Raw genomic sequence first — 12959 nt, forward strand, 5'->3', positions numbered from 1 at the left:
CTGTTCATTTCTAACGTGTTGTGGGAAATGAAGCGTGGCTGGCAGCAGTGTCTAGCGGATGCTCTTTGGCCTCTGCCGGGATCCCTGGGGACCGGAGCACCCTCAGCCGTGTGTCAGCGTGATGCGCGGGAGGTGCCGGACGCGGGTCCCCAACCGCGCGGGGTGGCCGGTGGCCGGGACAGCGAGTCCCCGAGCGCGTTGGGGACCTTGTCGTGGTGGCTGCCCCTTGGGCACTGCGGGTTAGCGAGAGCACGGGGACCCGGCGTCCCCGGGCCCCCCCGACGGCGGGCAGCGCTCAGCGCCAGGGCTGGGACCAGGACCAGGACCAGCCCCTGCGCGGGGCGGGCCGGGACGCGCCGCCCCCCCCCCCCCCCCCCCAGCCGCCGGGGCGGGCAGCAGCTGGGACCAGCCCACGGCCACCGGCGGCGGCGGCGGCGGGACCCTTCGCGGGACGTGTGCGGTACGGGGCGGGGGGCTGCACCGGGGCCGGGGGGGCACCGGGGGGGTTTGGGGCAGGACTGAGCCCCGGGGCTCAGCCCCCAGCAGCACAGCGGGGCCGGGGGGTCGGGCGGGGGCTGTGGGTCCCGGTGGGGCTCCAGCCCCTGCGGTGCGGCCGGGGGCCGCCTGGGCCCGGGGGGCTCTGACCACTCCATCCGCCCGGAGCACCTGGAAAAGCTGCCTGGGGGCGGGTGGAAGCTGCCCCGTCCCCAGGGCTGGGGGACACCGCGGTGGGTCTGAGCCCGTCCCCAGGCCCGGCCGCCCGGGAGCTGCTCTGCCCCGCTGCCGTCCCGGTGTCGGGGTCTCTGCCGGAGAGCTGCGCGACGGGGACGGGGACGGACGGGGAGGCTCCGTGGCCGGGCCGCCGTGACGCCGCCGCTCGTGCCAGATGCCGGTGCGGGGCGCGTTGGCGCGGGGAGCCCGCGGGCGAGGGCTGCAGACAGAGCCGCGCTTGTTGAGCCGCCCGGAGCCGATGCGCGGCCGCGCTCGCCCAGGTGAATGCGGCCCAGTCAGGGCTGTTTGTTTTGGAAAGGAGCTGCAGCTAATTGGGGCTGCTTTGATTCAGGCGGAGAGTTTCCACCGGGGCTGAACGCGGACGTAATGTGGTTTAACTGATTCACTCCTACCTGGAGCCCTGCAGCTCGGTGGCCCTGCCCGCGTCCTGGCCCCGTGTCCTGGCCCTGCGTCCCGATGCATCCCGGCCCCACGTGCCGGTGCATCCCGGTGCATCCTGGCCCCGCATCCCGGTGCATCCCGGCCCCAAGCCCTGGCCCCGCATCCCAGTGCATCCCGACCCCATGTCCCGGCCCCGCGCCCCAGCGTTGGGTGCGAGCGAGCGTGGTGGTGCCCGCGAGCATCACGGAGGAGCGAGCTGCGCGTTGACTCATTCGCTCCGCGGGGTGAGGAAATCTGTAAAATAAAAACCCAAATAAGTAAGGAGCCAAGTCAAACCCCGTTGACACCACCTTTCCAGGCAGCGCCCGGGCCCGGGGGACCGTCTGGGCTTACGGGACGGGTCGGCGAGCCCGTAATTTCCAAAGCAAACTTCCTCCACGGGCCGCTGACACCGGCGCTCGCTCTCACCCCCCTACCTGCGTTTTCCGCTCCTGCCCCGCGCTTCCCTTTGGCTTCTCCATCGGCCGCCGCCCCATGAGCTGCCGGGAGGGTGGCTGGTGCCTGCCCCGTCCTGCCCTGCCCTGCCTGGCCTCGGCTCCCGGGGATGGGGCCTGGCGGGGGGCCGGGGCCCCCGCGCTGCTCCCGCGCTGCTCCCCGGCAGCTGCGTCCTGCTGCTCGAAGCCGACGGCGGTGCACGGGGACCCTCCGACCTGGCTTGGGGGGGGGTTTCCCACCAAGTGTCACCGTGGCCGGGCCCTGGAGGCAGATGTGTCCCTAGCAGTGGGCACGGGGGGGGCAGGGGCAGCCCTGAGCCCTGCCACGTCCCAGCCGAGCGGCACCGAGCTGGCTGCAAGGGGGGGGGGGGGCTGTGCTTGGTGCCCCTCCGCCCGCGGATGCTCCCGGCAGGAGCCCCCGGCCCGGGGTGGAGGTGCTGCAGGCCCCCCCCCCCCAGGGAAATGCCAGGGAGATCAGGTTGCCGGGAGCGTGGAGGTGCAAAATCCGCATGGATATGTTGTGTGCGCGGGTTGACCCTTGCAGCGCAGGCGCTTTGCACGCCGGCCGCCGGCTGCAGCCGCCTCCTCGGTGGGAAGCGGCAGGATGGTGGAGACAGCAGGAGGGCAGGGACAGCAGGATGGCAGGGACAGTGGGATAGCGGGGAGCGCGGGATAGCAGGGAACACGGGATGGCGGGGAGCACGGGATGGCAGGGAGCATGGGATGGTGGGGAGCACGGGATAGCGGGGAGCATGGGATAGCAGGCAGCGTGCAATAGTGGGGAGCACGGGATGGCGGGGAGCACGGGATGGCGGGGAGCACGGGATAGCGGGGAGCACGGGATGGTGGGGAGCACGGGATAGCGGGGAGCACGGGATAGCAGGGAGCACGGGATAGCCAGCAGCGTGCAATAGCGGGGAGCACGGGATGGTGGGGAGCACGGGATAGCGGGGAGCACGGGATGGTGGGGAGCACAGGATAGCAGGGAGCACGGGATAGCCAGCAGCGTGCAATAGCGGGGAGCACGGGATGGTGGGGAGCACGGGATAGCGGGGGGCACGGGATAGCGGGGGGAACGGGATAGCCGGCAGCGTGCTCCCCGGCGAGGCTGTCCCCGCTTGCAGCGCTGCCGGCGGCCGGGGCCCCTCCTGCGGCCCTGCCGGGGCCGGGCTCGCGGTGCGCCGTCCGGGCTATATTTGGGCTCTGCCCTTGCAGCTCTTCTGCAAAGCTGTGCTTTGCCTGCGGTTTGGGCCGGGATTTCCAGCCGGGCTGGGGGAAGCGAGGTGCCCGGGCTGGTGCAACGCCCCGGGCGCTGGCGCGTGTCCAGGCCGCCGCTGCCGGAGCCCCCGGCCGGCACCGCTCTCGCAGCCCCGGGGGAATTCCTCGCGGAGGGGACGGTGCCCGCGGAGACACCGCGCCGGCCGCCCTGGTGCCACGCTGCCTAACGAGCAGGGAGCCCCGGGGCCCCGCGCTGCGGCTGCGGCTCAGCCTGCGGCCGGGCGGCAAATGACACGTTCCCGGGCTGCTTTTTCTGTCCCGACCCGGAGGCCGGGTCTGGGCGCGGCGCTGGCAGCGTGGCTCGGGGGACGCAGGCCGCGCTGGGCTGCAAGCGTGGCCTCGCCGGGGCGGTTCTGGGGGCAGCCAGGCCGGGGGCAGGCGCTGCGGCGGTGCCGGGGTCGCTGCACGCTGCTCTCCGCAACACGTTGCCCGAAGTCTGGTTTCCCTCTTTGCAACCGAAACCCGTCGTTCCTCCTCCCGGGCACTGCCTGCTCCCTCCCGCCGCGGCACCCTCCCGGGCGCTGGCCCCCCCGCCGCCGCCGCCACCTTCCTCCTCCTCCTCCTCCTCCTCCTCCTCCTCCTCCTCCCCCGCGCTCCGGGGGCTCCGCAGCCGGGGTGGGTCCCGGAGCGGTTTCCTTCCGCGGGTGGCGGATCCGGCCCTGCTCCGTGCCCCATCCCGGCCGCTCCGGAGGTGCCGGCGGCCGCCGCGGGAGGCTGTCGCGGGGGCTGACCGCGGTGCCCCGCAGGCCGGCCCGCGGCATGGCCGAGGCCGAGGACCCCCCCCGCGAGGCCGGGGACGGCCCGGGCGACGACGGCTCGCTGCACGGCGACGCCTTCCCCCTCTCCTCGCTGGCCAACCTCTTCGAGGGCGAGGAGGCGGCGGCGCCCGCCGAGGCGGCCCGGGGCCCCCCCGGCGCCGGGGACGGCAAGCAGAACCTGCGGATGAAGTTCCAGGGCGCCTTCCGGAAAGGAGCCCCCAAGCCCATGGAGCTGCTGGAAGCCACCATCTACGAGTCGGCCGTGGTGCCGGCGCCCAAGAAGGCCCCCATGGACTCGCTCTTCGACTACGGCACCTACCGCCACCACCCCAGCGAGAACAGGCGCTGGCGCAGGCGGGTGGCCGAGTGAGTACCGGGGGCGCGGGGACGCGGGGATGTAGGGATGCGGGGACGTGGGGACGTGGGGACGCGGGGATGCGGGGACGCGGGGATGCGGGGACATGGGGATGCGGGGATGCGGGGATGTGGGGATGCGGGGATGCAGGGATGTGGGGATGTGGGGATGCAAGGATGCGGGGACATGGGGATGCGGTGACATGGGGATGTGGGGACACAGGGATGTGGGGACACGGGGATGCGGGGATGCGGGGACGCAGGGATGCAGGGACGCAGGGATGTGGGGATATGGGGACACAGGGATGCAGGGACACGGGGGGCGGGGATGTGAGGATGCAGGGATGTGGGGATGCAGGGATGTGGGGACACAGGGATGCAGGGATGCGGGGACACAGGGATGCAGGGATGTGGGGACACAGGGATGTGGGGACACGGTGATGTGGGGATGTGGGGACGCAGGGATGTGGGGATGCGGGGACGCAGGGATGTGGGGACACAGGGATGCAGGGACACGGGGGGCGGGGATGCGAGGATGCAGGGATGTGGGGATGCAGGAACATGGGGACGCAGGGATGCGTGGATGTGGGGATGCAGGGATACACGGATGAGGGGACACGGGTGAGGGGATGTAGGGACGCAGAGACAGGGGGATGCGGGGATGAGCGGATGCGGGGACATGGGGACATGGGGACATGGGGATGCAGGGACATGGGGACGTGGGGGTGCAGGGATGTGGGGACATGGGGATGTGGGGACATGAGGAAACGGGGACATGGGGACGCAGGAACGCAGAGATGAGGGGACACAGGGATGCAGGGATGAGGGGATGCGGGGATGCGGAAACGTGGGGATGTGGGGAACGCAAGGATGCAGGGACGTGAGGATGCAGGGACGTGAGGATGCGGGGACATGGGGATGCGGGGATGCGTGGACACAGGGTTGTGGGGACACAGGGATGCGGGGACATGGGGCCGTGGGGACGCAGGGCCGGGCTCGCAGGAGCGAGGGGACCGGGATGCCCCCCGGGCGCTGGCGAGCCCTCGGCTGCCGCCGCCGCCCCGGTGAAAGAGGGCTCTGTGCGCCGCCCCGCTCCGCCCGGCCTCGCTGGCAGCCCGGCCGCGCTCGGCCTCGCCGCCGCCATCAATGGGCTTTTCAGGAGGCCTCCGCCCTCCGGCCGCGCCAGCGGAGCGGGACGGGAAGGGGGGGCCCCCGCCGCCGCCGGGCGCACAATGCCGGCCTGTGCCGCGGCCTCCCCGCCGGCACCCGCCCGGCACGGCGGCACCTGGCCATGGGTGGGGGCCCCGGGAGCCCGGGGTGCCGGTGCCGGCGGCGGGGAGATGCCGGGAGCTGCAGCGGGCTGCGGGCACGACGGGGCGATGGTGCAGGGGGGGCAACTGCACGCGGCAGCCACCCGGGGCGAGGGCTGGCGGGGAGCAGCCGCCGAGAGGGGGGTCTTTGCCCACCTGGCCGAGCCCGGGGGGCAGCTGGGGCGGCGGAGCTGGGCTGCGTCCCACGGGACTGGGCTGCATCCCAGGGAGCCGAGCTGCATCCCGCAGTGCCGGGCTGCATCCCAGGGAGCCAGGTTCCATCCCGTGGAGCCAGGCTGCATCCCGCAGTGCCAGGCTGCATCCCGCGGTGCCGCTGCCAGGGCTGAGACATCCCTGCCGTTGCCTTTCATAGCAGCAACGGCAAAGCTGCTGCCCCCACAGCGCCGGGCCCCAGACGGCCGGGGCAGCGCCGAGCTCCCGGCAGCCCGGGCGAGGGTTGGCTCCGGAGGCCCCTGGCAGCCGCCCAGCCCCTGCCAACCCGTCCGGCAGGAATATCCTGCTCCGAGAGGGCCGCAGGGCCGGGAGCGGGGCCAGAGCCGTGCCGCTGCACCTGGGGCCGCGGGGGCTTCTGCGCCCTTTCCCCGGCAGCCTCCAGCTCGTTGCACTGGTGGGAAACTGAGGCACGGAGTGGGGACACGACCCGCCGCGTCACCTGCCCGGAGGGAGGGGTTGGTGGGGCCGGGCATGGGGGGCCGCAGCGGCGGGACGCCCCCGCCGAGCTGCATCCCGGCCACTTGCCTTGCAGGAAGCCGGCGCAGGGCCCCAAGGCTCCGGCCCCCAGCCCGCCGCCCGTCCTCAAGGTCTTCAACAGGCCCATCCTCTTCGACATCGTCTCCCGCGGGTCCCCGGCCGGCCTCGACGGGCTCCTCGCCTTCCTGCTGGCCCACAAGAAGCGCCTGACCGACGAGGAGTTTCGAGGTGAGCAGCCCGGGACCGTCCCCCTGCCCCAGCGCGGTGCAGCCTGGTGCATTGCCCCCCGGTGCATTGCCCCCCGGCGCGGTGCAGCCCGGTGCATTGCTCCCCGGTGCATTGCCCCATGGCGCGGTGCAGCCCGGTGCATTGCCCCCCGGCGCGGTGCAGCCTGGCATTGCCCCATGGCGCGGTGCAGCCTGGCATTGCCCCCCAGCACGGTGCAGCCCGGTGCATTGCCCCCCCGGTGCATTGCCCCATGGCGCGGTGCAGCCCGCTGCATTGCCCCCCGGCGCGGTGCCCCCCGGGGCGGTGCCCCCCGGCTCAGCGCCCCGCGCCCGCAGAGCCCTCCACGGGCAAGACCTGCCTGCCCAAGGCGCTGCTCAACCTCAGCGGCGGCCGCAACGACACCATCCCCGTGCTGCTCGACGTCGCCGAGAGGACGGGCAACACGCGCGAGTTCATCAACTCGCCCTTCCGCGACGTCTACTACCGAGGTGCGGCGGGGCGCGGCGGGGCGCGGCGGGGGCGCGGCGGGGGCCGGCCGGGCGCTGAGGGCCCCGCGCCGCAGGTCAGACGGCGCTGCACATCGCCATCGAGCGCCGCTGCAAGCACTACGTGGAGCTGCTGGTGGAGAAGGGGGCCGACGTGCACGCCCAGGCCCGCGGGCGCTTCTTCCAGCCCAAGGACGAGGGCGGCTACTTCTACTTCGGTGAGCCGAGGCGCGGGGGGCGGCGGGGGGGGGGGGCCGTGCACGGTGCTCCGGGCCGGAGCGCCCGAGCGAACTGCCTCCCTCGGCAGGCGAGCTGCCCCTCTCGCTGGCCGCCTGCACCAACCAGCCCCACATCGTGCATTACCTGGCGGAGAACGGGCACAAGCAGGCGGACCTGCGGCGCCAGGACTCCCGCGGCAACACCGTGCTGCACGCCCTGGTCGCCATCGCCGACAACACCCGCGAGAACACCAAGTTCGTCACCAAGATGTACGACCTGCTGCTCATCAAGTGCGCCAAGCTCTTCCCCGACACCAACCTCGAGGCCCTGCTCAACAACGACGGCCTCTCCCCGCTCATGATGGCCGCCAAGACCGGCAAGATCGGGGTACGGTCCCCGCTGCCGGCCCCCGCCGCATCCCCAGCTGAGCCCTGGCGCGCTCGGTGCACGCACCCGGACGCTTGCGGCAGGACCCGGCCGTGCACCGGGCTGGGTTACGGCCCCGGTGCCTGGGGCGTCCCGGGGGCGGGGGCTGAGCGGAGCTGCCCCCCCACAGATATTCCAGCACATCATCCGGCGGGAGATCACGGACGAGGACGCCCGGCACCTCTCGCGCAAGTTCAAGGACTGGGCGTACGGCCCCGTCTACTCCTCGCTCTACGACCTCTCCTCGCTGGACACCTGCGGCGAGGAGGTGTCCGTGCTGGAGATCCTGGTCTACAACAGCAAGATTGAGGTGCGGGGGGGCCCGTGGGGCAGCGGGGGACACGGGGCGCCCGGTCCCGCTGACACCCGCCGCCGTCGCCGCAGAACCGCCACGAGATGCTGGCCGTGGAGCCCATCAACGAGCTGCTGCGCGACAAGTGGCGCAAGTTCGGGGCCGTCTCCTTCTACATCAGCGTGGTCTCCTACCTCTGCGCCATGGTCATCTTCACCCTCGTCGCCTACTACCGCCCCATGGAAGGCACCGTGAGTCCCGCGCCCGCCCGCGGTGCCGCTTTCTGGGCTTTCTGCCCCAAAGAAGAGCTGCTTGTCCCGGGGGCCGCGGGGCAGCTCGGCGCGGGACCCCAGGGCCGGGGGTCTCCGGGCCGCGCCGCTGACTCGTCCCTTGCCCGCAGCCCCCCTACCCGTACACCACCACCGTGGACTACCTGCGCCTGGCGGGCGAGATCGTCACCCTCTTCACCGGCGTCCTCTTCTTCTTCACCAACGTCAGTGCCCTGGCAGGGACAGGGCTGCAGGGCCCTCGCGGGCTCCAAGCCGGGTGCCCCGAGGCCTGGTGATGGGCTCCGGACACCGCGACCGGCCCTGCCGCACGGGGACTTGCTCCCACCGCGTCCCGGCTCCTCTCCAACCTCTCCCTCTCTCCCCAGATCAAGGATCTGTTCATGAAAAAGTGCCCGGGCATCAACTCCTTCTTCATCGACGGCTCCTTCCAGCTGCTCTAGTGAGTGGAGGAGCCCGGGCTCCTCGCGGAGCTGGTGCGTCCCCGGGCTGGAGGGGCCGGCGCTGGGGCTCACACCGTTTTCTCCTCCAGCTTCATCTACTCGGTGCTGGTGATCGTCGCGGCGGGGCTGTACCTGGGCGGCGTCGAGGCGTACCTGGCCGTCATGGTCTTCGCGCTGGTCCTGGGCTGGATGAACGCGCTCTACTTCACCCGGGGGCTCAAGCTCACCGGCACCTACAGCATCATGATCCAGAAGGTGACGGGGGTCTTCTCCTCGCGGGCAGGGCCTGCTCCTCGTGGTGCTGGTTTCTCGCGGTGCGGTGGCCGCTCTGGGCAGACCCCGGCCCAGCTGGCCCGGCCCGGTGGCATCTGGGTGCCGGTCCCCGCGGTCCCCCCGGCCCCCGCTGCGAGGTCCCCATGGCTCACCTCCATCTCCATCGCTTCCAGATCCTCTTCAAAGACCTTTTCCGCTTCCTCCTGGTCTACTTGCTCTTCATGATCGGCTACGCGTCAGGTAGGCGCTCGGCCGGGCGCGCGGGAGCCGGGGGGCGCGGGGGGGGGCTCTGCTCTTCCCCGCTGCGCCCGGGCTCGCCAGGAGCAGGCCTGCCGCGGCCCCCCCGGACTCGCTGTCCCTCTGCCTCCTCCCCACCCAGCTCTGGTCTCTCTCCTGAACCCGTGTCCCAGCACCGCGTCCTGCGGCGAGGAGCCCTCCAACTGCACGGTGCCCACCTACCCCTCGTGCCGGGACAGCCAGACCTTCAGCACCTTCCTGCTCGACCTCTTCAAGCTCACCATCGGCATGGGCGACCTGGAGATGCTCGAGAGCGCCAAGTACCCCGGCGTCTTCATCATCCTGCTCGTCACCTACATCATCCTCACCTTCGTGCTCCTCCTCAACATGCTCATCGCCCTCATGGGAGAGACCGTGGGCCAAGTCTCCAAGGAGAGCAAGCACATCTGGAAGCTGCAGGTGGGACTCGGGGAGCTGCTGGGCCGGCCGTGCCCGTGGGGCTGGCCGTGCCCGTGGGGCCGGCCGTGCCCGTGGGGCGGCAATGCCCGGGGCGGGCTCCAGCCTTGCCCCAGCCCCCATGGCTGAGGGGTCCCTGCTGTCCCCGCAGTGGGCCACCACCATCCTGGACATCGAGCGCTCCTTCCCGGTGTTCCTGCGGAAAGCCTTCCGCTCGGGGGAGATGGTCACCGTGGGGAAGGGCACGGACGGGACCCCCGACCGCCGCTGGTGCTTCAGGTAAGGGCGGGCGTCGCGGAGGCCGGGCCCAGCCGGGGGGGCTGGACACCCCCCGGGACGGCCGCTCCGGTGCTCTCCGGCCGCCGCGGTGGGAATTTGGGGGCAGCAGCCCCGGTGCTGGCGTGCGGCAGGGCTCGCGGTGGTGCGTGGGGCTCCTCGCACCCACGGCGGGCAGGGCCCCGCTGCCGGCGGCGGCGGCGGTTCGTGGGATAGCTGTTAGATCGCTGTCAGGCCTCGTCGGAGCCGGGGGGCTCGTGCTACCCGGAGCCGGGTGGTATAGCCCGCAGGGCTCCCGCGTGGCTCCGGAGCAGTCGGCCTTGGGGCGGGGTGTGGGCGGTGCGGGCCGGCACGGGGATGCGGGATGCAGGCGTGGGGCCGCAGGTGTGGGATGTGGGGATGCAGGCGTGGGGATGTGGGGATGCAGGGGTGGGATGCAGGGATGCAGGCATGGGATGCAGGGATGCAGGGGTGGGGATGCAGGCGTGGGATGCAGGGATGCAGGCATGTGGACGTGGGGATGCAGGCACGGGATGCAGGAATACAGGCGTGGGGATGCAGGGATGCGGGGGGGATGTAGGCATGGGATGCAGGGATGCAGGCTTAGGGATGCAGGGGAGGATGCAGGCATGGGATACAGGGATGCAGGCATGGGGACATGGAGATGCAGGCGTGGGGACACATGGCTGCAGGCATGGGGATGCGGGGATGCAGGCATGGGGATGTCAGGATGCGGGGATGCAGGCGTGGGGACACAGGGATGCAGGCGTGGGGACACAGGGATGCAGGCATGGGACACGGGGACGCGGGCGCACCGTGGCCGTGGTTCGGGTCCCCCCGTCCCGGTGGGTGCCCTGGGCAGGGGCAGCGCGCCAGCTCCTCCGGTCCAGTCCACTCCCGCAGGGTGGACGAGGTGAACTGGTCCCACTGGAACCAGAACCTGGGCATCATCAGCGAGGACCCGGGCAAGAGCGACACGTACCAGTACTACGGCTTCTCCCACACCGTGGGCCGGCTGCGGCGAGGTGAGCGGCGGGCGGCAGCGGCGCGGGGCCCCGGCATCCCCGCGGGCTCCTCTCCGGCGGCGCCGGGGCCCGCGCTGAGCCGCTGCCGCCCCGCAGACCGCTGGTCCACGGTGGTGCCGCGCGTGGTGGAGCTCAACAAGAGCGCCCAGCCGGAGGACGTCGTGGTGCCGCTGGGCTCCCTGGGCGCCGCCGAGCCGCGCGACCGCCGCCACGGCACCGCCGCCGCCTCCCCGCTCTAGCGGCCCTGCTCCCGCCGGCGGCCGTGCCGTGCCGTGCCGTGCCGTGCCGTGCCGTGCCGTGCTGGCCCGGCTCCCTCAGGGATCTGCCCGGCCTCCCGCGCGGCTCCCGCTGGGTGAAGCCGGCGAGGTGCAGCGGTGCCGGCCCGGCCCCGGCTCGCTCGGGGAGTGCCCCGGCGTTGTGCCGGCCGCGCGGTCGACGGCGTTCAGCACACGTTTTTGCACAAGATTTGTACGACTATTTATTTAGCAATAAAGGCTGACGTGCAGCCGCCGCCGCCCCGCGTCCTCGCTGACCCGTTTCGGCCGGGAGCAGGGTGCCGCGGGCTGGGCGCCGCGGAGGCAGCAGCCGGCTCCCTGCACGGGGATGCATACCGTGCCGTGCTGCAGCGTGCCATGCCGTGCTGTGCCGTGCCGTGGCAGCCTCTTGCAGCATGGTGCTGCCAGCAGAGCACTGCAGCAGGGCTCAGGTTTGGCGCGCAGCCGGTGGCACCGGGCAGCGGTGCCCAGGTGCCATGCAGGGCCATGGTGCCCAGCCTGCAGCGGTGCTGGGCTGCGGCGCAGGGCTGTGCATCGTGCAGGGCCATGCGCCGTGCAGGGCCGCGGTGTCGCTGGCACCCTGCTCCGCTGGAGGGCACCACACACCGTGCAATGCCCGGATCCGGCCCTGCCGGGCAGGAGAGCAAGCGCCGGGCCCCGGCCCGCGGGCTGCCTGGGCCTGGCCATCCCCTGGGCATCGCTGCGGCTCCCTGGGGCCGTCCAGCCCGTCGCCGCGATGCGACGGCTGTGCACAGGGCCGGGCCGATGCCGGAGGGCTGTGCACAGGGCCGGGCCACCGGAGCCGGTGCCTGCGCAGCCCACCGTGCCGTGCCGGGGGCTCAGGCAGCCCCGCTCCCAGGCTGATGGAGAGGCCGGGGTGCAGCGAGCACTGCACGGCCTCAGCACAGGGGTTGGCAGGGGCATCTGCACGACTGTGCCAGCTGCAGCCGTAAAAACCAAATGCAGCTGATAACCGCTTCTGGAAAGTGGGATTTCAGCCGTAAGTCACTGCACGGGGCTGTGGCCGGCCATGCTTGCTCGTGGGGTGCAGCCGGGCCAGGCCGGGCCGTGGCGTTGGGCGGCACGTTGGTGCGGGGCTGTGCCGGCCGCTGCACCTGCGGAGCGGCGTGATGGATCGCCTGGCGCCGGGCCAGCTCCAGGTGCGCCCACGTCCTTGAGACACCCGGGTGCTGCAGCACCCCGGCCCCGGCCCCGGCAGCACTGCTGGCACAGGAGTACCGGCACCTCTGGGGCTGCTGCAGGGACCGGCCCGCTCCCGGGGTGCCGGGGCCTCACCCCACTGCCAGCACCCCCGAGCACCCGCTGTGCAGGGCTGCATGTCGTGCAGGGCTGCAGCACCCGGCCACAGTGCATGGCCTGCAGCAGTGCATGGCTGCAGCGCCCGGCCACGGTGCATGGCCTGCAGCAGTGCGGGGCTGCAGCTCACGGCCACGGTGCATGGCCTGCAGCAGTGCGGGGCTGCAGCGCCCGGCCACGGTGCATGGCCTGCAGCAGTGCGGCGCTGCCGTGCACGGCTGTGCGGGGCAGGCAGATGCCCAAGGCCAAGCGGAGCAGCCTTGCTCTTACTGCCTGCAGCCATCAGCAGGGCCTGCAGCGAGATGCTCGTGTCCCCGGCCCCGCACGGGCTCGGCGCTCTCGCCAGGGCGGGGGACATGTCGCGCAATGGCTTGAGTGGTGACACGAGTTGGAGCCGCTGCATGGCCTCAGCGGGACCCCGGGGCCAGGCGCACGGGTGGCTGCATCGCCCGGTCCTCGCGTCCCCGCTGCACCCAGCGGCCCCGGGCCAGGACCAGGCTGCGGGTGCAGCCGAACCCGCCCCGAGGTCCGGATCGGAGCGCCCTGACCCACACGTGTCGGCTGGATCCGGCCCAGGTTGCAGATTAAAGAAAAGCATGTGAAAAAAAGAAAACCCACCACCCACTCGTGCCCCCTGCCCTGCGCTTGCAGCAGCGGCGAAGGGGCCAAACTGCCCCCCCATCCCACTGGGCATCCCCACGT

At 72.4% G+C, this 12959-nt stretch overlaps 1 protein-coding gene across 2 annotated transcripts; it reads left to right on the plus strand.

Moving 5' to 3' along the window:
* The first annotated feature begins 403 nt into the window (after positions 1 to 403).
* On the plus strand, positions 404 to 11172 carry TRPV4 (transient receptor potential cation channel subfamily V member 4). Of its 2 annotated transcripts, XM_064521879.1 has the most exons (16): positions 404 to 460; positions 3632 to 4009; positions 6074 to 6246; positions 6582 to 6734; positions 6809 to 6949; positions 7039 to 7337; positions 7507 to 7686; positions 7761 to 7919; positions 8069 to 8161; positions 8324 to 8397; positions 8488 to 8653; positions 8845 to 8911; positions 9051 to 9367; positions 9516 to 9643; positions 10544 to 10665; positions 10762 to 11172. In XM_064521879.1, the coding sequence occupies exons 2-16, from the start codon at positions 3645 to 3647 to the stop codon at positions 10902 to 10904; spliced, it is 2580 nt and encodes an 859-aa protein (XP_064377949.1). In that variant the 5' UTR covers positions 404 to 460; positions 3632 to 3644; the 3' UTR covers positions 10905 to 11172. The 2 variants fall into 2 exon arrangements, with proteins under 2 accessions (XP_064377949.1, XP_025970319.2); XM_026114534.2 differs by lacking the exon at positions 404 to 460 and having other exon boundaries at positions 3442 to 4009.
* Positions 11173 to 12959: the final 1787 nt, after the last annotated feature.

This window comes from Dromaius novaehollandiae, chromosome 17 (assembly GCF_036370855.1).
Source record: "Dromaius novaehollandiae isolate bDroNov1 chromosome 17, bDroNov1.hap1, whole genome shotgun sequence".
Lineage (NCBI taxonomy): Eukaryota > Metazoa > Chordata > Aves > Casuariiformes > Dromaiidae > Dromaius > Dromaius novaehollandiae.